At 54.0% G+C, this 20,528-nt stretch overlaps 1 protein-coding gene across 6 annotated transcripts in view; it reads left to right on the forward strand.

The window, feature by feature from the left end:
- The window catches only part of GFRA2 (GDNF family receptor alpha 2), a 94,676-nt gene extending 74,892 nt beyond the window's left edge, over positions 1–19,784 (forward strand). For 5 of the 6 annotated variants that reach the window (XM_037742427.1, XM_037742430.1, XM_017539708.2 and 2 more), the window contains 5 exons: positions 5,437–5,546; positions 6,317–6,457; positions 8,436–8,608; positions 17,465–17,518; positions 18,404–19,784. In XM_037742427.1, the coding sequence (XP_037598355.1) occupies positions 5,437–5,546; positions 6,317–6,457; positions 8,436–8,608; positions 17,465–17,518; positions 18,404–18,526 (601 nt within the window). In that variant the 3' untranslated portion in view covers positions 18,527–19,784. The remainder of the gene's footprint in view (positions 1–5,436; positions 5,547–6,316; positions 6,458–8,435; positions 8,609–17,464; positions 17,519–18,403) is intronic. The other variant, XM_037742428.1, reaches the window with a different exon arrangement.
- The last annotated feature ends 744 nt before the right edge of the window (positions 19,785–20,528 follow it).

Below are 20,528 nucleotides of genomic sequence, written 5' to 3' on the forward strand. Positions count from 1 at the left end.
CAAGTACAAATAGGTCTTGGTCTCTCTCTCTTGCTTTTCTTGATACCTTGTTTCTGCTTCTCCCTCTGGGTAGCTGCATGTGTATTCTTATTATGATTATGAGGCTAGGATTGTGGTTCACATCTGTGGTATCTTACAACCAGAAAGAAAAGAACGCTTTCCCTTGCCTGCTTCATTAGAAAAACTTCAGACAAGGACCTAGCTGATGTTATTTCCTTATCTCTAGTCCAGTGTGGCCAGGAGAAAGGGGTGCTGTGGCTTCCCAGCCCAGGTCATGTCCCCCCCCCCCCCGGACCCAGGAGGTGGCAGACAGCCTTTATTAGAACTACCTGGACCAAGGAGGAAGTCCTCTTCCCCAGCCCACCCCAGGGGAGCTGCTATTCTGGGCAGAAAGAGTAAAGAAGAAACGGGAGGGAAGAAAGCCAAGTTGGTCCTTGACTTCGTGAAACCAGTGGTGGCGAGAGGATGCTGGAGAGGATGGAGGATCAGGTTGTCCACAGTGAGCCTGGAGGGGTCAGAAAGCAGCCGTGTGGGTGACATTCATTTTCCCTTTTCTTAGTGTCACACCGCATTGAGCCCACTTCACCAAGCCTGCACTGCCAGAGGGGACGTCAGAAAGCCATTCCAGAGGCACTTGGGTCTATTAAGGCCATTTTTTCAGCATTTCCATAAATTGTCTATGAAGCCTATCATGAGTAATTTGCACTTCTTGGAAACTCGTTTTTCCCTCCATGAAATATTCAAGTGTCCCATTCCTTTGTGTCAGGCAGTGCTGGCGGCCGCCCCTGTTCCTGTCTGCCTCCGTACCTGGCCGTGGCGTGCTGGCTGCAGGGTGTGTGACTGTGCGATCTAGCCTTTCTGAGCTTCTGTGTCCTCATTGTGTAACTATGCTACTTCGTGGGATTGTTCAGAAAATTAAATGAGATAATGGCGCCTGACACATCGTAGGTCCTCAGTGAATGTCAACTCCCTTTCTTCTCCCTCCTCTTCCACATCTGCAACCAGGACAAACCTGGTTTCCATGGCACTAACATAGCAGGTATCACCTGATAAACAAGAACTCCACTCAGGTCTGGAATCCTAGCACTTTGAGAGGCTGAGGTAGGTGGATCATTTGAAGCCAGGAATTTGAGACCAGCCTGGGTAACATGGCGAAACCCCATCTCTACTAAAAATACAAAAAAATTTAGCCAGGCATGGTGGCACACACCTGTAATCCCAGCTGCTCTGGTGGCTGAGGCACAAGAATCGCTTGAATCTGGGAGGCAGAGGTTGCACTGAGCCAAGATTACACCGCTGCCCAGCCTGGGCGAGAGAGCGAGACCTTGTCTCAGCAACAACAACAAAGAATTTCAGACCAGAAAGCCACGTATTGATCAGCATTGCAAAGTTTTAGGGTTCCGTGAGGATAATTCACCCCAGTACTATTCTACATGAGACAAATTTGGGAAAGTATGCTTTTGGGAAGGTGTTTACAGTCTGGATCAAGGGAGGTTTTATTAATAACAATTTTCTGTATATTTCCTCTTGGTGAAGACCAAAGCATAGCACTGGGAAGTAGGGATCCAAGTGTAACTGGTGTGTCTGTGGGGATAGGAGTGTGTGTGTGTGTGTGTGTGTGTGTGTGTGTTTATAACGTGCACTCTTTGCCACATAACCATGAGCCTTCTCCCGCTGTGGCCCAAAGCACTGCTTTCTTTTATGGCTAGGCCATAAAGTAAGGATATTTAAAGCTGAAACTAGGATGTGAGGTCTGAAAGGTACCTAAAGTCCATCTCTGAAACCTGTGCCATGTGGCCGTGTTCTCAAACTTCAGCCTGCCTCGGAATCACTGGAAGGGCTCGTTAGGGTGCAGATTGCTGGGCTCTGCCCTTAGAATTTCAGATATTGCTTTTTCAGTGCCAGGCAGAGAGGTGGGGTGGGGCAAGAGAATCTATATTTCGAATACGTTCCCAGTTGATATAGATGCTGTTGGTCTGTGGACCACACTTTGAGAACCAGTGACCTATAGAAAGTCCACCTGTACCCCCGTCAATCTAGATGACTTCTGCTTGTGTGATTTGATCTTTGCACATTCAGCCCTGCTTTCTCTTCTCCTTTGCTGGGGGCTTATGTGCTCATCAAATAGTGTTACCAGGCTGGCTGTGGTGACTCATGCCTGTAATCCCAGCAGTTTGGGAGGCTGAGGTGGGAGGATCAGTCGAGGTTAGGAGTTTGAGACCAGCTTGGCCAACAAGGCGAAACCTGTCTCTACTAAAAATGCAAAAATGAACCGGCCATGGTGGCACATACCTGTAATCCCAACTACGGTGGGTGGGGTGGGGAGCGCTGAGAACTACTTGAAATGGAGAGCTGGAGGCTGCAGTGAGCCAAGATTGCACCACTGTACTCCAGCATGGGCAACAGAGCAAGACTCCATCTCAAATACAAAACCAAAAAGCAGTGTTGCCAGATCTAACAAACAAAAATATTGGATGCCCAGTTAAATAAGTATTCTGGATAAAAAAGAAAAACTGTTTAGTACAAGTATTTCCCAGATATTACGTGGACATACTTATGCTAACAAAAGATATTCATTGTCTGAAATTCAAATGAACCTAGATGTCCTTCGTTTAATATGGCAACCTTTTCATCCAATTGAGGGTCAAGTGTCTCTCTCTATCCCTCTCCCCCTGTCTCCTGCTGCTGCTTTCCTGCGACTGAACAGGCTAAAGCTGCCAAAGAAACAAGCCCAGAGAGGGTTTGTGTTTTCTGGACAGATCCACCTGCTGCCCGAGCTCACCTGGCAGACTTGGCTTGGTCTCAGCCAGGATGGATGTGGCTCCTCTTCATTTTGGTTCTCTTGCTGGCTCTCTGCTTTTTTCCTATCTATTCCTCTTCCTCTCTCTCATGCCTTCTTTTATGCCATCTCTCTTACGAGAGCTCTAAAAGGCAGGAATCTGCAATCTGCTGATCCAGGAAGAGTCTGTTCTCCACAGCAAGACGGGAGTCCAGGAGACGAGTGACCTCCCGATGTTAGAGAGAAAAGTGACATCTGGCCTAGAGAGAACACAGAGGTCACCTACAAGCTTACCATGTATTATGAAAAGGACAACATTTGCCTTGGAGAAGTGTGCCTGGAAGGGCTGGGTCGAGGGGTCATGGTTGGAGTGGGACAGTGTCCAGGGCTTGAAGGAAATTGACACCATGTGGTCTCTGATGATGGCAGAGGGAGCCCACTACTGTGGACTTGATCATGCATGGAGGGGCAGAGAGAAACTTGAGCAATCCAAGGCCTCCTGGAGCCTTGGGCTTGGACTCCATGTCCTCCTAAATAGCCCCATTTGTCACTTTCTCTTGCCAAGGCTGCTGAATGCTGAGGATGGAGCAATGGAGGAACAGAAGGCTTGGCTGCTTCTCTTCACTTTGCCATCCCCTTTGCTGTCTGTGGGCCTCAGGCCTGTGTCCTCCCCCTCTCTTTGCTGTGAATAGCTCTCCAAGGCCAAAGAAGTAGGTCATAACCTCAGAGGAACGAGAGGGTGCTCTTGTCCATGGTCACCCCAGGGCCTAGCCAAGGGGCCCTGTGTGCACTGCCCTGCTTTGAGGGCAGCGTTTGTCCTCCTGTGTCCCCAGCATGGCGTGCAGAAGGACAGTGGGATGCTGCAGGACGGGAGAGCAAGAGGAAGCCCCGTCTCCTTGATGCACTCACTTGCTCTGTGTGGGACCCAGACACTCCTTGCTGAATAAGAGGGTCTATTTTTCTTTCTGTATCAGACACCAGGAAAAACTGTTCAGCTGTGCACAGTGGCAGGCACAGCGCTGGGCAGAGAAGGAAGATGAGGATGACGCCTCCTGTCTCCGTCGGGCATCTGCCGTTCCGAGCGCTCTCACGCACTGTCTCCTTGGCTCTCTGTCGCAGCCCAAGGAGGGAGGTTGGCAGGCGTGGCTCTCCCGGTTTGTTCACTGGGGACACTAAGCTCTGAAGACATGACAGGCCAGCCCAAGGTCACACAGCCAGTGAGCAAGGGACAGCATGGCCATATGACAGATGACCGTCCTCTCCCAGCGGCTGGATCTGCCTCTCCCCTCTTCTCTGAGGAGTCCCTCTGGCCAACTCCACTTTGGTCTGGATGCTTTCATCTTCTCTTTCCTGGCTGTTTCCCTCTTCTCCAGCTTCTCTCCCTATGGCCTTGCTCTCTTTGTGGACTGTCAGGGAAATACTTGGGATTCCCCAAAGGGCAAGACAGCAGGAAGCCATGTACTCCCCATTCATGCTGCTGTTCCTTCTCCAGCCTTTGGGGCTGGAGACATTTGAGAGGCCGCATGGATGGTGAGGCCAGTCGAGGTCCTGAGGCTCCCAAGGTCAGGGATGGGAGAACTGGCCTTGCAGGAGGGAAACAAGGCTCCCCATGCGCTGGGTGGGAACTGGCGTTGTGTGGGAGGCTCCCAATACATGCAGGGAGTGTGTGGGCTCTCAGGTCTGCTGTGGCCTGCAGTGTACTCCCCCAGGGAGATAAGGCAGCAGTGACCTCCCACTGCCCCAGCCCCTGGCCCGCCAGGCATGCTACCCCGGTCCCTAGTGGTTCTGGCTGGGGTTTCCTTTCTGATGTTGCATCCATGCTTGACATACCCACCTTTAGTCTGTTAGCCACGTGGCAGGGCTTGTGTATTTGCAGAAGGAATGCATGGCTGTCTACACCTCGTCCCTGCCCAGAGGTGCTGCTATGGAGGATATGGATGAGGAAATCAATGGAGTCTGCCACTCTGGGAATGTGTGTTCTAACTGGAGAAACACAGCTGGGCAAAATCAGGAGCTCTTCGTGCAATGAAGCATTTGGAAAGAGGGGACTGGGGAAGGGGTGGAGTGATGGCAGAGGAGACTTCGCGCTGGCTGAACACAGAAGAGACCAGCGGAGGATGCCTGTGGCATGTCTCACCCAGGGAGACTCTTTCGCCTCCCTGGCCACTGGCTTCTTTGACCATCAGACGGATCCTGTGAGGCATCTAGAGAAGGGACTGTTCACTGTTTTGCAGGTGGGATTTCGCAGTGCCGTGTTGATGAGCTTGCCCAAGCCCCACAGAAGGTGGAGCCCAGCTTTCCTGCCTGGCCCCCAGGAATTCTCCACAAACCCACAGGCTCCTCCCTGTGTCCCTTTGCCTAAAAGAGCCATTTAGAGCAGGCTGTTTCTGTGCCTTGTTGGGGTCCTTTTTGTCAGCCAATCACTGGGTTTTTCTTAAGCCGCCCTAGGAGCCTGTCTCTCCGGGAAGTCTCTGTCCTCAAGGAGCTCACAGCTTGAGTCCCCGCAAAGACTTGGCTTCCCTACTTTCCTTCCTCCCCACTTCTGGCTTCTTCCACCTGGGAAGCTGCAGGGAGGTGATGCCACTGGCAGGACAGAGGAGACAGAAGGCAGCCAGACTGAACCCGTTTTCACCATTGCATCTTCTCCCCGACACCAGGTCCCGGCTGGCCGACTTCCATGCCAATTGTCGAGCCTCCTACCACACGGTCACCAGCTGCCCTGCAGACAATTACCAGGCGTGTCTGGGCTCCTATGCTGGCATGATTGGTAAGCTCTTCCTGCACACCTGGGCTCTGTCCTTGCTGTCCCCATCTTAGCAGGGCAGGGCAGCCCAGCCGAGAGCCAGCCGGGGGAGACAGCCTGAGCCCAGCTTTCTCTGCAGCAGATTCAGAGAGACCTGTGAGGAGAAACCAGTGGGAAGGCAGCTCTGTAGCAAAGAGGAGGGCCGCACTCTTTATCATGGGTGGAGGAGGGCCCCAGGGGCCTTCTAAGGCTCTTGAAATAGGAAGCAAAGGTAACAATTCATTGCACGGTTCTGACATTCCAGGCTCTGTCCTGAGCAGTTTACAGGGACTGTCACTGAATTCTCCCAACAGCTCTTGCTAGTGGGGTGGTGACATCTCCATTTCCTAGATGAGGAAACTGAGGCTCTAGAGAAGTTGAGTCACTCGCGCAGGCTCACCTCGCCGATCAGTGTTGGCACTGGGCTCAGATTGCAGGATGTGTGTGTCATTCACTCTGATTTTAGAACACCGGGAAAGGAGAAAACAGGGGCCCATGCTCTGGGAGGGGCTCCGGGGCCTCTTCTCTCCCTTCCTGGTGCTGAGGAGCCCAGTGTCCTCTATGCTGTGGCCCTCTGTCCCTGCTGACCCTATGGTCACTGGGATAGTCATGCTCAGAGTTAGCAATGTGTTAGTGTCAGATGTGTGTTTGGGGGCCAGGTGAGAGGATGGGTACGTGCCTGGGGTCAGTCTGTGGGCCCAAGGGAAAAACCCCACCACAGCCCTCTCCTCTCCCTCACCTTTCTCCCTGCCCAGGGTTTGACATGACACCCAACTACGTGGACTCCAGCCCCACTGGCATCGTGGTGTCCCCCTGGTGCAACTGTCGTGGCAGCGGGAACATGGAGGAGGAGTGTGAGAAGTTCCTCCGGGACTTCACCGAGAACCCGTGTCTCCGTAAGTTCTGGGATGTTCTCCCCAACCCCAGCAGGCCCTCCCCCCACACCGCCGCGGAGTCTCTCTTAGCCATTCCCATCTCCTCCCATGGGGATGGCTGCTGATGTACATGAGGCTTCTCTGCCATGGGCCTTGCCCATGAGGACCTTGGGTTTTTAGCTCTTGGAGATTCTCACCAGTAGGTCGCTTCAGTTTACCACCAGAGGCCTTGAACTTAGGTCAAGCCTGCTATCTGGTCTGGTCTGTTATTGGGACAGCTTCAGCCAGTTTCCCTTGGAGACTGAGCCTTCTCCTGAGGACCTCTGGTGTCTGTCATATCTCCCTTTAACAGGCTTGTTTCTCCTTGGAATTGACTTCCATTCCACATCATCAAACTCCTAACCCAAAAGCTAGAGGGAGGTAGCCACAGGCCGGCTCAGTCCGCCTTTGATCTTTCCAGCCCAACACTCATTGCCGCCCATGCACACCTGAAGATTTCTTACCTCTTTCCTTCCCTCTGTTATTTATTCTGTGCACCCATCCATCTGTTCCTCCCTCTGTGTATGGCACTGGAGAGTCAGGGATCCAAGTCATTAAGGAGGGGGTAGCTGATAGAGGTGGACCGAGAGGGGTCACTCAGGATCCCAGCGCAAGGGGAGCTGCTCTACGGGAGGGGTCTGCACAGGGACCTTGAGGAGTCCAGGGTAGGGCCAAGTCAGCCAGGAAGAGAGAGGCCCCGAAGGCTTCTTGGAGAACGTATCCGTGAATGGTTAGCTAGGCATCGGTCAGTTGAAGAGTTAGGGAGTGCCTGGCAGAGGTCCAGGGCTCCACAGAAGACCATGGCGGGTGGAGGGTCCTGCCAATCATCTAGCCTTGCTACATAGCACTGAAGATGACCGGAGTGACAGAGTTATCTGGACAGGTAGACAGCATCCTTGTCACTCAGGGCCTTGCAGGCCTGAGGCATTTAGATCTTCTTGTCCTGCCGGGGTGACAGTGGTGGTGTGAGTGTTTGAAGGAATGTCAGTAGGGGATGTTGAGATCAGACTGACGTCCCAGAAAACAAATCTGCCTGTGGTATGAGGCAGTGGGGGTCAGAGAGATGATTCCAACAGGTGACCTGACACAGAGAGGCCCATCAGAAGGCCGCGGTAGCCGCTCACAGGGGCACACAATGGTGGCTGTGGACCAGAGCATGGGAGGGGAACAGTGATGGGAGACGGGGTGGAGGGATCCTTAGGAGGTGGGCTAAGCAAGCTGCCAGCAGGTATGCAGGGAGGCAACATGGGTGACCCTCAGGAATCTGACATGGGGGAGCTGGGTAGGTAAGAGATGACACCTTCAAGGCTGCAGTATGAGGGGTCGGGGGAAAGTAGCGCTGACAAGGGCAGGAGGAGACGTCCAGCCCAGGCTTAGACATGACAAGTTTGACATGCATGTGGCATGTGGAGGCGAAGATTTTCTGGGCACCTCTGTGGATGGTGCGGGAGGAGCAGAGGCCACCCAGGGAGAGTCTGTGTGGTGTGGAGCAGGCAGAGGGCTGAGTGTGGGGCCCTTGTGTGCCAGGGTGGGGACCTGGGAACGTCCAAGGAGGCACAGGGGCCGGAAGAGCCTGTGACTAGGGAGCTGGGGGTGAGGAGCTTCTGGAGGCGTGGCTGGTGGCACCATGCAGAGGAGGTGACCCCTCCTCCCCAAGGCTCCCCTGTGCCCACCCCCTTCCTTTTCTCCTTTTCTCTTCTGTGTTCTCCATCATGTACACTTCTTGCTATTCTGGCTTCTCTTTTTTAACCTCCCTCTTGCTATATTCTGTAGGCATGAGACCTTTGTAGGTATCTGAAAAAGAGGTTCAGCAGAGGGAATCTGGCTGTGCTGCGCTCTGTCCTGGCTTCTGGGCTATTCCAGGGAAGGGGATGGTCAGGGTGAGGAGGGTGAGGAGCAGAGCCAGGAGTGATGGATGTGGGTCCTGACTTCTCTGCATCTACCCTCACCCCCATCCCAGGGAACGCCATCCAGGCCTTTGGCAACGGCACGGATGTGAATGTGTCCCCTAAAGGGCCCTCATTCCAGGCCACCCAGACCCCTCGGGTGGAGAAGACGCCTTCTTTGCCAGATGACCTCAGTGACAGCACCGGCCTGGGGACCAGCGTCATCACCACCTGCACGTCTGTCCAGGTGAGGGGGTGTGGCTGAGGGATGGGGGAAGCACCGTGGTGCCGGAAGTGGTGTGGGAAATGACTCAACTGGGGCTGTGGGGGGAGGGGCTTCCCTTTCCATCAGGGACCCTGAGAAGCAGCAGGGAGCTGCCAGAGGGTCATTTTTCACCAGTTCCTTCATTTAGGCATTCATCTTGCAAGTGCAAAAGCCTGTTACATCACAGTATTATACTGCCCTGCGGGCTGTGCAGTCTGAAGAGCAGGCAATGGGGCACTGCCTCGGCACAGGTGCAGGGGGAGCAGGTCCTAGCCATGTGTGGGGCCATGAGACACCTGTCTGAGGGAGCAGGAGGCTCGTAGGGTCAGGAGTGCACATCCATAGCCAGGATGCAGGCTTGAGCAGGCCCCAGCCTGGTAGGGGTTCAGGTCCCTCCTGGGTGCCCATTGCAGAAGTGCATGTGCCTGTCCCTGTTGGGGAAGTCCCCTTCCTTCTCTTTCTGCCTCCCTCCCCTTCCCTTGTGGGCTCCCCTGCTCAGTAACAGCTGACCTCCAAGTGCCCTCCTGGCGGCTCGCTGGGGAGCTCTTCCACATCCTGTCCCCCCACTTGGTGCCCCTCCTGATTGGAGCTGAGGTGCTGCTGTCACCCTTGGGCAGCTCCTAATGACAATGGGCATGCTTGAGTGGCCGTGAGCAGGGGGCTCAGGGTCCTGCTCCACAGACAATTGTTCAATTTCATGCTAGAGCGGCAGGCAGCTCAGCCGGTCAGGGCTGTGCCACCTGTCAGGTCCTCCAGACCCTACCAGCCTCTGGCACACACCCTTCATCTGGAGCCCGTTGGGCCGGCCCACCCTGGGAGAGGCTGACTCAGCAGGACACTGGCAACCTTCCCAGGATGCCCACGTGGTTCCTTGTGGGCATAAAGTCCAAAGCTGTGGCTTTGGGACCCTCACCTCAGTCCCCTTCACCATCAGCCCTGATGATTCAAGGCCCATTTAATTATTTTGCCAAGGCATTGGTTGCTTGGTTTCTTTTAGCCCCAGCCTAGTTATCTGTGGTCTTGCTGTCAGGGGGCTTGTTCAGATTTTGGTGTGATCTCAGTGGACATATGGGTGACCTGTGTGTGAGATGATGTATGGGAAAGTGCTTAGTCAGTGAAGGAATGCTGCACAAACATTGGGCATTATGAATCCGGGGCTGGGAAGGCTGCCTGGTAGGTGGCTGGGGTCTCCTGACTAAGTCAGTCTGGGCAGGACAGCCAAGACAGCCCTCCCAGGAGGAAAGGAAGAAAAATAGACCCTCAAAAAGGGTCAGCCACTGCCACTCTCCAGGTTTCTTCTCAGAGAAATGGAAGGGGAAGGGCCCCTGACTCAGTTTTGATTATCATCTTTTTGACAAGCACCTTCTCTTCCATGCTGGGAGCAAGAAGTGTCAAGTGAATCAGCCTTTGACCCTGCCCTTGGCTCACTTGGCGCTGGTGTGGGTGCCTCCCCTCCTCTCCAGCCCATATCTGTCTCCTGTCTCAGCTCCCCTAGCTTGGACCATCTCTGATTGAGTGGCTCTGTCGTGGCCCTTGTGGGCCCCTTGGGTGTTAGGGACACCTATAGCTATAGAAGGGAGTCCCTGAGTGATCGCAGGGACAGAAAGCTGAGCCTGGGTGGGAGGGAGGGTAGGGGGAGCCTGTACACCCCAGATACACCTTGGAGACACAGGCAAGATCGACCGGCTGCGGTGGCTCACACCTGTCATCCCAGCACTTTGGGAAGCTGAGGTGGGCGGATCACAGGAGATCAAGACCATCCAGGCCAACTTGGTTAAACCCCGTCTCTACTAAATAAAATACAAAAATTAGCCGGATGTGGTGGCATGTGCCTGTAGTCCCAGTTACTGAAGAGGCCGAGACAGGAGCGTCACTTGAACCTAGGAGGCAGAGGCTGCAGTGAGCCAAGAGTGCGTTACTGCACTCCAGCCTGGTGACAGAGCGAGACTCTGTCTTAAAACAAAAAACAAAAAAACAAAAAAAGAGAGGCAAGATTATTTTACTCACCTCTGTCCTCCTCCGTCTTTCCTTCTTCCTTGGGGCAAGGCTTAGGGACCCGCAGAGATGATAGCATAGCCAGTTGGGTCCCAACATGGATATCTGTATGTCAGGGCTCGAAGGACCCTCCAACATCTTCCTTAACTCAAGTGACAGAGGCCTGGTGAGGACAGCCGCCTGTCCACAGCCCCACAGCCAGTTGGCAGTTGAGAAGGGCCAGGAACCCTGCCCCTTGGCCACCTTCTGTTTCCTCCTCCTCCAGACTCCCCACAAAAGACTTTCCTGTGGTGGGAGTGGGGCTACTGAGTGGGGCTGTGGGAGTCTTGGGTACCACCAAAGCAGAGCCAGGAGCTGGGCCCTCTGCGTTGGCCCTGTGGCTGGGTGTCTTGGGTCCTGCTCTTCTAAGTGTCTTCTTCAGGCTATGGCTGCCTCTCCAGGCAGCCCTGCCTGCCTGGGGCTCTGTGGACTTTGGAGAGGCCGGGTGGGGTCTGCAGAAAGGCCTCTCCTGGGGACTTCTGTCCTAGCCCATGTATATCAGATACATACCTTGTCTGAATTCCCTTGCCCGTCTATCCATCCCATTGGCCTCTAGAGCAGGGAACCTGAGTGTAAGGTCAGTCTTGGACACCTGCAGGATGGGTGAGCCAGCTGCTGGCCTGCGCTTGGCCATTCCTCTGAGGAAAAGACCTCTCCCTGCCCTCTCCCACCCCTCTCCGCCTGGTGAGTCCTACCCAGCTCATTTTGGGAATGCCTTCCCCGATTGCATCCGCACCAGGCTACCTTCTGCCTCTTCTGGGCTCCCGCTGTGCTTGTTCTTGGCCCCTCATGATGTGTTCTCTCCCCTGCTAGGCCAGGGTCCCCAGAGGCCAGAGTGGCACTTCACCCTCCAGTGTCACCCTGCGTAGCTGGATGCACAGTGCCTGGCATGGAGTGGGTGCTCTGTTCAGGTGGAAGGAGAGACCCTGGAGTCCCCAGTTCATTTGATTCATTGGAACTTTCTATTCCCCTGGAGCATGGTGTCTGTGTTTCAGAGACCAATTCATTCATTGACTCAACAGAAATTCTTACTTTGCGCCATTGTATCCCGGGCACTGAGGCTAACAAGGTTTACAGGCTAGGACCCTGGTCCCGGTGATGGAGGCTGGACAGGATGCTGCTCAGATGGCTATGAGGGAGAAGGTGATTGGTGCACCTGCTGCATGCAGGACTGGCAGAGGGTGATGGGGTCCAGAGGACCGAGGGAGTGCATTGACTGGGAGTGGAAGCCAAAGATCCCGGGGTGTAACAATGCCTGCCGCTAGGCCTAAAAGAATCTGGAGAGTGGATGTGGGCTTGGAGTGGGCGGGCTGCTCCAGGTGAATGAACAGTAGAGCCGAGGCAGAGTCAGGACAGCGCGTAGTGCTGAGTGTGGGGGTCTTCTGTGCCTGGTTTTACAAATGAGGTTTTACTGGAACACAACTACACCCTGTGTGTCTGTATTGTCTCCCTGTCACAGGCAGCATTGAGTCATTGTGATGGAGACAATGTGGCTGGCAAAGCCGAAAATCATTGTTCTCCAGCCCTTTACAGAAAGCCTTTGCCAACCCACCCTGGGGAAACGCAGGCCTGCCTGTGGGCTTTCTGGGGACACAGAGACTTACATGGATGGGGGACATGCCCTGTGAGCCACAGGTGGAGGTGGAGTTGAGAGGCCACTGAAGGCTTTGGAACAGGGGAGTGTGAGTCATGACCAGAACCATGGTTTGGGAAGATGAATCTGTTGGCCGGTAGAGAGTGGTTAGCAAGGGAGAGACAGGAAGACCTGTTAGGAGATCTTAGCCATAGTGGGAGGGAAGAACGGAGGTATGGAGCGGGGTGGTGGCAGGGTAAGTAGTGAGAGGTGTGAGTTACTGGGGATGATTCATCTAGGTCTCGGAGGAAGGCCAGGGGCACTGGGATTTAGGGGCAGGACCAGGGACAGAAGCAGGGAGCACAGGAGAGCCATGGCTCCAGCCAGCAGGACAAGACTGGACTAGCGCCTCGGCCACACCAGCAAGGCTCTTGCAGTCTCGGCCTGGTGTTCGGGGATAGGGAGGAGGTGGGCAAGGAAGAGGAGGAAGGCAATAATTTCCTTCTGACTTCCTGGGCAACAGAAGTGGGAGAAAGCTCTATGAGGATGAAGCATGCCTTTTCCACTGTCATTCCTCTCTGTGTCCTTCCCCCAGTGCCACCTGCAAGGGCCACTTCTTTCTTGCTTCCAGTGGCACCCACAGCACAGCTCTCAGGGGTCAGCTCTTCCCACAGAGTCCTGGTGCTGCCTCCATGGTAACAGGCCACCGATTTGCTGTTAGCAGCCCTGTGTCCTGCGATCCTTGCAGCCTAGGCCTGGGCACTTTGGGACTTGAGCCACAGACGCCTCCAGGAGATGAGAGGCTCCTGGTAGGGATGGAGTAAGCCCCAGGCTGTTTCTTTAGACTCACAGGCAGCCTTCTCTCCCCTCTGTATATTTATCGGCTGTGAAGGCAGTTGTATTCGTCTGTCCTCACGCTGCTAATAAAGACATACCTGAGACTGGGTAATTCATAAAGGAAAGAGGTTTAATGGACTCACAGTTCCACATGGCAGGGGAGGCCTCACAATCATGGCAGAAGATGAAGAGCTTTTGGGATGTCTTACATAGTGAAACTGATAAAGAAGAGAGCATGTGCAGGGGACCCCCATCTGTAAAACCATCAGATCTCATGAGACTCATTCACTACCACAAGAACAGCACAGCACAGGAAACACCTGCCCTGTGATTCAGTTATCTCCCACTGGGTCCCTCCCATGACACTTGGGAATTACAGGAGCTACAATTCAAGATGAGATTTCGGTGGATATGTGAGAGTTTCTCTATCTTATAAGCCCCTGGAGGGCAGGGAGGCACTGAATTTGAGCCACTGGTGGTTTTGGCATCAGAGGTGGACTCTCTTTATCTCTGCCCCTCCCCCCACCAGGTGTGTGAGATATGGCAAGGTCTCACAGTCTGCTCAATCTTTTATTCTTTAATTCCGAGTACCCCCACTTCCACTTTCTTCTTCTTTTTTTTTTTTTTTAATTTTACTACATGCCCAGGCATGCCACAGCACCAGCTCTCTTTCCTTTCCTTATTTGGGAAAGGACTGGCTCTCTAGTTTGCCACAGATGACCCCTTCCTTCTTTCCCCTCTCTCCCATCATATATCCACCTTATCTAAGAAAGTTTAAATGTTTAGCCAATCAGGCCTAGTTTAGATTGTGCGGGCGGACCCCAGCCAATCTGGAAAGGACACAAAAGTAGAAGTCGAGTTAGGAATAAAAGCTTCTACTCTCCTTTGTTCAGGGTGCTCTCATGGCTACCAGCCCTATGAGAGGTACCCTTTTGCGCAGAAGTGAATTTGCTTTGCCGAGAAATCCATTGTCTGAATGCTCGTTTTCCCTTTTGACTCCAAGCTCTATTCCTAACAAGGTGCCACTTGTAGAAAAGGTCAGCTGCTGGGCAACACTCCCCCTAACCCCCCAGGCAGGATTCCGTGTGCCCAGGACTGGGCAAAGGGCCTCAGGTTGGCCATCAGAGGAGGTCACTGTGACCTTCTGGTCACTGTGTTTTCTGGAAATGAAATGGATGTGTCCATCTGGGGTAGAGACTTCTTGTACTTTGCAAAGATGGCTGGAGGAGGCTGGGAGAGAGCCGGAGGCTGGCCCAGGCCACCCGCTGACCCTGGGTTTCAGCCTGCAGCCCCTTCCCCACCCTTCACTGCCTCTCTCCCAGGCTCTGCTTTAGGATGGGGAACTCATCGTGGTGCAGCTTCATCCCTTGTGGGATCAGCACTGAGTCCTTGGATTTGTGTTGAGTGTGGCTGTGCCATGTGCAGGGTCACACATAGCAGTCACAGTCACTTAGGTCCATTGTCTACCCCATTTTACAGATGAGGAAACTGAGGCTTCAGTGGAGTCACCCTGGGTCATTGGCAGAACCAAGACTTGAGCCCAGGGCTCTGGCCTCTTTGGCCTCTCTGGCTTTGTTCCATTTTTAGGCCACCTCAGACCAGGAGGTGTCCTGTGATGATAGACAGCAAGGATTAGGACCCTTCAGTCTAAAAATAATCAAAGACTGGGAGGGGTCCATGTGGTCAAACACCTGAAAACCAATTCTGAGCACCTGAAGGAACAGCTCAGGGCAGCCTGTTAGGTACCTGCATCAAGTGGCTATGGCTGTCCGCCCTCGAGGCCTGCCCGGCTGAACTGCCAACGGGCTCAAAAGGACTTAGATGTGGGTGATGGCTCTGTGGTGGGGAGGGTCACATCCCTGATCTTCACAGAGGCCAGTTCCTGTGTCCCAGCCAAGGGCCCTATTGCCTCTGGCTGAGACCCCACTTTGGGTGAGACATCTCTTGGGGCTGGGCCTGGGAGGTGTTTTGCTGTCCCCTGATAATCAGCATCAGATGAGAGGGTACGGGGGTCATTCTCAGGCCCCTCATGTCCCATTTGGTTCTCTCCCCTGTCCTCTGTTGCCTCCTTCCTCCGTTTCTTCCCTCTGTCCTCTGTTCCTGTCCCTTCCTCTCTTGCTATTTTCCCCTCTCGGCTTCATCCCCTTCTCATGTCCTCCCTTCCCCCTCTCCTCTGTCCCCTCCCTCTCTCCCCTGTCCCCTCCCCTCCCCTTTCCTCTGTCCCCTCACCCTCTCTGCCTGTCCCCTCCCCCCTCCTCTGTCCGCTCCCCACCCCCTCTTTCCTGTTTCCCTTTCTCCCCTTCTCCCTTTACCTGGTCTCCTATCTTTCTTCCACCCCTTCCCTCACTCTCCTCTTCCCTGTCATTTTCACTGTGTAATACTTGCCAGCATCCCCTCCCCTCTATCCTCATTAAGAGGAACCTGTCAAGTTCTGTTCACTCCAAGTAGCAAAACCCAGTTGCAGGCCCCCTTTGCTCCAGAGAGCTCGGCTTTCAGATACTCTCTCTTTACACCTGGTCGAACCTGCAGACCAGGCAAGATGCCGTGCTCAGGGTGCTGGGTGCTTCGCCAAAAGCTCTGCATGGGCTGACCTTGGGTGTGACGCTGCAGAGTGTCTAGGTCCAGGGCTCCCCTGAGAGCAGTATAGCCACAGCATATTGTATCGGGCCCCCCACCTCCCCGGGCCCTTCTTGTTTGTTTTCGCAAGCCTTATTTCGTTCAGCAGTAGACCATTTTCCAAACAATTTTATGCATAACCACAATATACAAAACAAATAAACATTTGTTTTTATTTGTTTGGTGGAGTTGCTTTGGTGGACGGGGGGTGAGGACCTTGAGTTCAGGAGGCTTCGGCTCTGTGATTCCACATGGGCTCCGTGTTTAGTGAGCCCTGTGGTGGGGGGATACAGGGATAAGACAGGGACTCCCAAAAAGGGCAGGCAGGGCCTGGCCTGCCACGCCCAAAACAGTGAGAGTAGGAAGGGATGCTGCGTGTCCGTAGGTGCTGGGCCACACTCATAGACCCCAGCGGGCCATAGGATGTCACAGGTGGGGACTGAGGTGACTGAGCAAAGATCGGCCAAGGTGTGCGGGAGGATAGATGAGACACCATGATGGCAGCACAGCCTCTGGGGGGTGGGCATGCTCCGTTTCCCCCCTACTCAACCCTGTGGCCTCACACAGTCTTAGCTGGAGAAGCACCAAGCCCTGGATAGTAGAGTCCAGGCCTTGGGTCTGGAAGATGCTGTAGAGCACATCCCCTTCTGCAGTGGGCAACAGCTGGGGAGGTGGCCGGGTGCTGCCTTGGCACCTGGGGACATTCCAGGTTCGATTCTGCTGTGCTAATCATCACTGTGGTCTCATCTCCACCATTGGCAGGGACTCGACTCTTGGCTGGGGTCTCCGCGCAGCTGGGGTCTTGTTTAGCTGACCAGATGCCCTGGGTGGTAGATTGCCTGTGATGTCCAAGGGGTTATTGATACTCCTGGCCAACAGCAGTGATTTCGGCATAAGCTCTTGGGCTTCCTAGTTGTTTCTGGTGGCCAGAGCTTCCCTGAAAGTGCCTTGGGAACAAGCCATTTGAAGCCTGGTTGGAAGTGCTGCATCCCCAGCTGGTTCCCATGCTTCTCCATTACAGTGATGATAGCACAGGACTGTTCATCATGCACACCCTCTGGCCCTGCATCCAGGTGGCCACGTCAGGGTAGAGAGTCCTGGAATCATCACCAAGCCAGCCTTTCTTGTCCCTCACCTTGTCCACAGTGCTTCCAGGTGTGCACATCCATTTAGGACAGAAATGGCCTGATGCAATTGCCAGATATCCACCTAATGGGTACCAGTGGCAGACATCACTAATCAATCACGCTTCTCTTTCTCTCAAGGCCAGATGAGCACTCATGATCTTTTTCTGTAGAGCCCTCCATCAGCCATGTCAACTTAACAGGAGTTGGCTCTTGGAGGCTTTGTGATCTGTAGCATTCATTCATTCATTCATTCACTCATTCATTCATAGATACAGGCATCTAGTGAATGAAATATTTGAGTTATTATGAACCAGACACTGCTCAGTGCAAGGAAAAGAAGACACGGTTCCTAAGAGTTGCTCTGAATATGCAGACAGACGTGCAAATGGCTGATGACTATATAATGCCGCTAGTTGAGACCTTCAGAACTCTGTTCTCCAGGAGCTAGAGGAGTCAGGACCTAGTTGCTGAGGGTGTCAGAGAGGGACAGAAGCATTTTGTGCTATGTGGAATTGAGCCACCCCTCTTCACTGGATACGCTGTGCTTGGCAAAGCCAGCAGTGCGTGGCAGGGCCTCATCTAAGTCGCTAGACAAAGCCCAGCCAGGAAATGCCTGGTGACTTGCCCTGACTGGTGCCTTCTCTCTTGCAGGAGCAGGGGCTGAAGGCCAACAACTCCAAAGAGTTAAGCATGTGCTTCACAGAGGTGAGCTGGGGGCAGAGTGTGGGTGGGTTCAGAGGGCTGGGCCGGGGTCGGGGGGCATTTCCCTGGCAAGCCTCAGATCCAGCACCCTCAAATCTCACTGCATGGGCTGGGCCAGCTTAGCTTCTGGACCTGGGTGGACACTTACTCTGCTGGGGTGGGGGTGAGGGAGTGCAAAGGCCATATCCTTGGGGAGAGACAAATGGCGGCTCTGAGCAGAGGCCCTCCCGTACCTTCCTTACTCTTTAAGACAGTTGTGTCGACTACCGGCTCAGCACTGTTCCTGTGACATATTCAGGAGGCACAGCGGTGGAAACAGACCCAGTTCTTTCCTTGAAGAAACTCCCAGCATAGGAATATATATGACTTACAGACCCAAGATAGTAACTTAGATGGGAAGAAAAGTCATTGTGAGACCTTGCAGAAGGAAGAGAGAGAAACTCAGACAAATATGTTCAGGGAGGGCTTCATGGAGGAGGAGTGATTTGAAGAAATTTAGGAACAGGGAGAATGTGGTCTCCATCTCCTCTCCAGAAGAAGATCCCTGTGGAGCCTGGGAGCTCCTTCTCCGGGAGCTCTTTATACCATCTCCCTCCTCACTGGGATGCAGGGAGGAGCAGCCTGTTTTCCTGGGGACCGCTGCCGTCTTCTCCAAACCCCAGGGCTTGTGACAAGAAGGGACAGAGCATTGCCTTGTTGCTCCTGCCTGGGCCAGCTCCCCGGGAGAGTCAGCACTGCCTTCAGAGTGCAAAGAAGGGTCCCTGTGGGTGTAAGAGGGGGCGGGGGCTTGAGGTCTACAGTTCCTGAGTCCGTTTCTCTACCTGATCCAGGCCTCCTGTTTTCTCTGTTTTCACTCTCTCTGTTCCTGACTCTCCTCCTTGAACTCAGCTCACGACAAATATCATCCCAGGGAGTAACAAGGTAATCAAACCTAACTCAGGCCCCAGCAGAGCCAGACCGTCGGCTGCCTTGACCGTGCTGTCTGTCCTGATGCTGAAACTGGCCTTGTAGGCCCTGGGAACTGAGTTGGAAGATTTTCTAAAGCTACGCAGACAAGAACACCTGCCTGATGAAATGGAAACACACACAGACATACACACACCTTGCAAAAAAAAATTGTTTTTCCCACCTTGTTGCTGAACCTGTCTCCTCCCAGGTTTCTTCTCTGGAGAAGTTTTTCTAAACCAAACAGACAAGCAGGCGGGCAGCCGTAGAGCTGGCACAGGGGTCCCCTGGCTGGGGACACCCTGGTGCTGAAGAGGGCACGACGCTCTAGAAATGCCCTTCACTTTCTCCTGGTGTTTTTCTCTCTGGACCCTTCTGAAGCAGAGACCCGGACAAGCGCCCTGCAGTGGAAGGGACTCGGGGCTATGCCCGAGGCTGGCTGGGGGCAGGACCACACAGCTGCTTCCCCAAGCTGTCTATTCTGGGGACCTGCTGGGGGCTGGCAGAGGGCATTGGTCAGTGGGGCAGCAGAGTTGGCCATGGGGGTCCACCTTCAGCCCCTGGGCTTCAAGGATGGAGATGGTTCTGCCCTCCGTCTCTGCCCTTGGGTGCAGCTGGTGGGTCTGCAGCTGGTGTGGGAACCCCCCACGGATGCCGGTGGAGGGGGTTAGCCCTGTGCTGGGCTCCCCCTGACTGTAGCCTGAAGTGGTGGGGCTGGGGACCAGCTCCAGGAGGACTTGGGAGCTCAGCCTGCCTGGGAGAGCCCCTCGTGGGGAGGCAGCAAAACTTGGGCACCAGCTTCTTTCTCAGTGGCAGAAATTTTGAAGTCAGAAAGAAATGATCCTTTGGTGGCTTTTTTTGGTTTTTCGTGGGTCCTTTTGGCAGGTCTCCCTTTGGAGAGAGGAAGAGGAGAGACCACAGCCGGGCGTGTGTCTGTAGCACCTGGTCCTCGAGCTCTCCTGCTCTCTTCTCCCTCCTCATCCTCTCCACGTTCTCTTTCCTAATTTCCTAGATACACGTCAGCTGTACGTACGCACCGGGGCGCCTCTCCTAACATATATGTATATACACATCCATATACATATATCGTGTGGTTTCCCCTTTCTTTCCTTTTTTTAAACAACAAAACTATGGAAATCATACCCAACAGATGAGCGAAAATGTATTATTGTAAAGTTTATTTTTTTTAATACTGTTGTCTATACCGGGGAAAAAGGACATTGCCCCCCAGCGCCCTGCTCCAGTCAGGCTGGCTGGGCCCTGGTGGGGCCCCTAACCCGCATTCACGCTTAACCAAGGCTCCAATAAACGTTCTAGGAAGCAAGCTGCCTCTGCCTCGGTCCCATGGGCTTTCGTCCCCATTTTCTTCTTAGTCCAGTGTTAACCTGCTTAAGTGGAGCTCCCAGTGGGCTGGGGAAAAGTGTGTCCGTGTGTGTGCTTGTGTGCCTGTGTGCATGTCCACGTGTCTCATCCATGTGTCCACATTGTTGGTAGATGGAGCTCTGTAAGGAGCTGGTTTGACACGAGGGGGTCTGAGGGTCCCCGCTGTGCTGAGCCTGCTGGGCTGTTCTGTTCCCTCCTGCTCACCTCTCCGGTTGGCACAAATGCCTGTGGCTCCCAGACTGGAAAAGAATGTGGTGGATGTGGCATGGTGGGGAGCGACAGCTTGGCATCACTTGTTGGAACTGTTTTATAGTGATAGTCGTACATAGAGCAAAGCGGTATGGCCCCCGGGACTCCCAGGGGGAGTGAGGTGTGTGTGTGTGAAGGCAGTGACCTGGCTTCTTGGGTCCTACCAGAGAAGGAGGAGATGATTGTGAATGTTCTGGGGGTCAGGGTCTGAAAGAGCGTATGTATTTTTGGAGGCTCCCTCTATTCCTTCCTTTCCTGTTTCTCCATTTGCTACCCAGGCCCCACTTGGGACACTAGGCCTGCCATGGTCTCCCAGAGAGACTCCGCACATAGGAGCAGGAGGATGCCTGCCGGCCAAATGTGTGTGTGCAGGTCTGTGAGCCTGCATGTGCGTGCGTGCGTGTGCGGGTCTGTGAGCCTGCATGTGCGTGCGTGC

Source organism: Cebus imitator, unplaced genomic scaffold (assembly GCF_001604975.1).
Source record: "Cebus imitator isolate Cc_AM_T3 unplaced genomic scaffold, Cebus_imitator-1.0 Scaffold120, whole genome shotgun sequence".
Classification (NCBI taxonomy): domain Eukaryota; kingdom Metazoa; phylum Chordata; class Mammalia; order Primates; family Cebidae; genus Cebus; species Cebus imitator.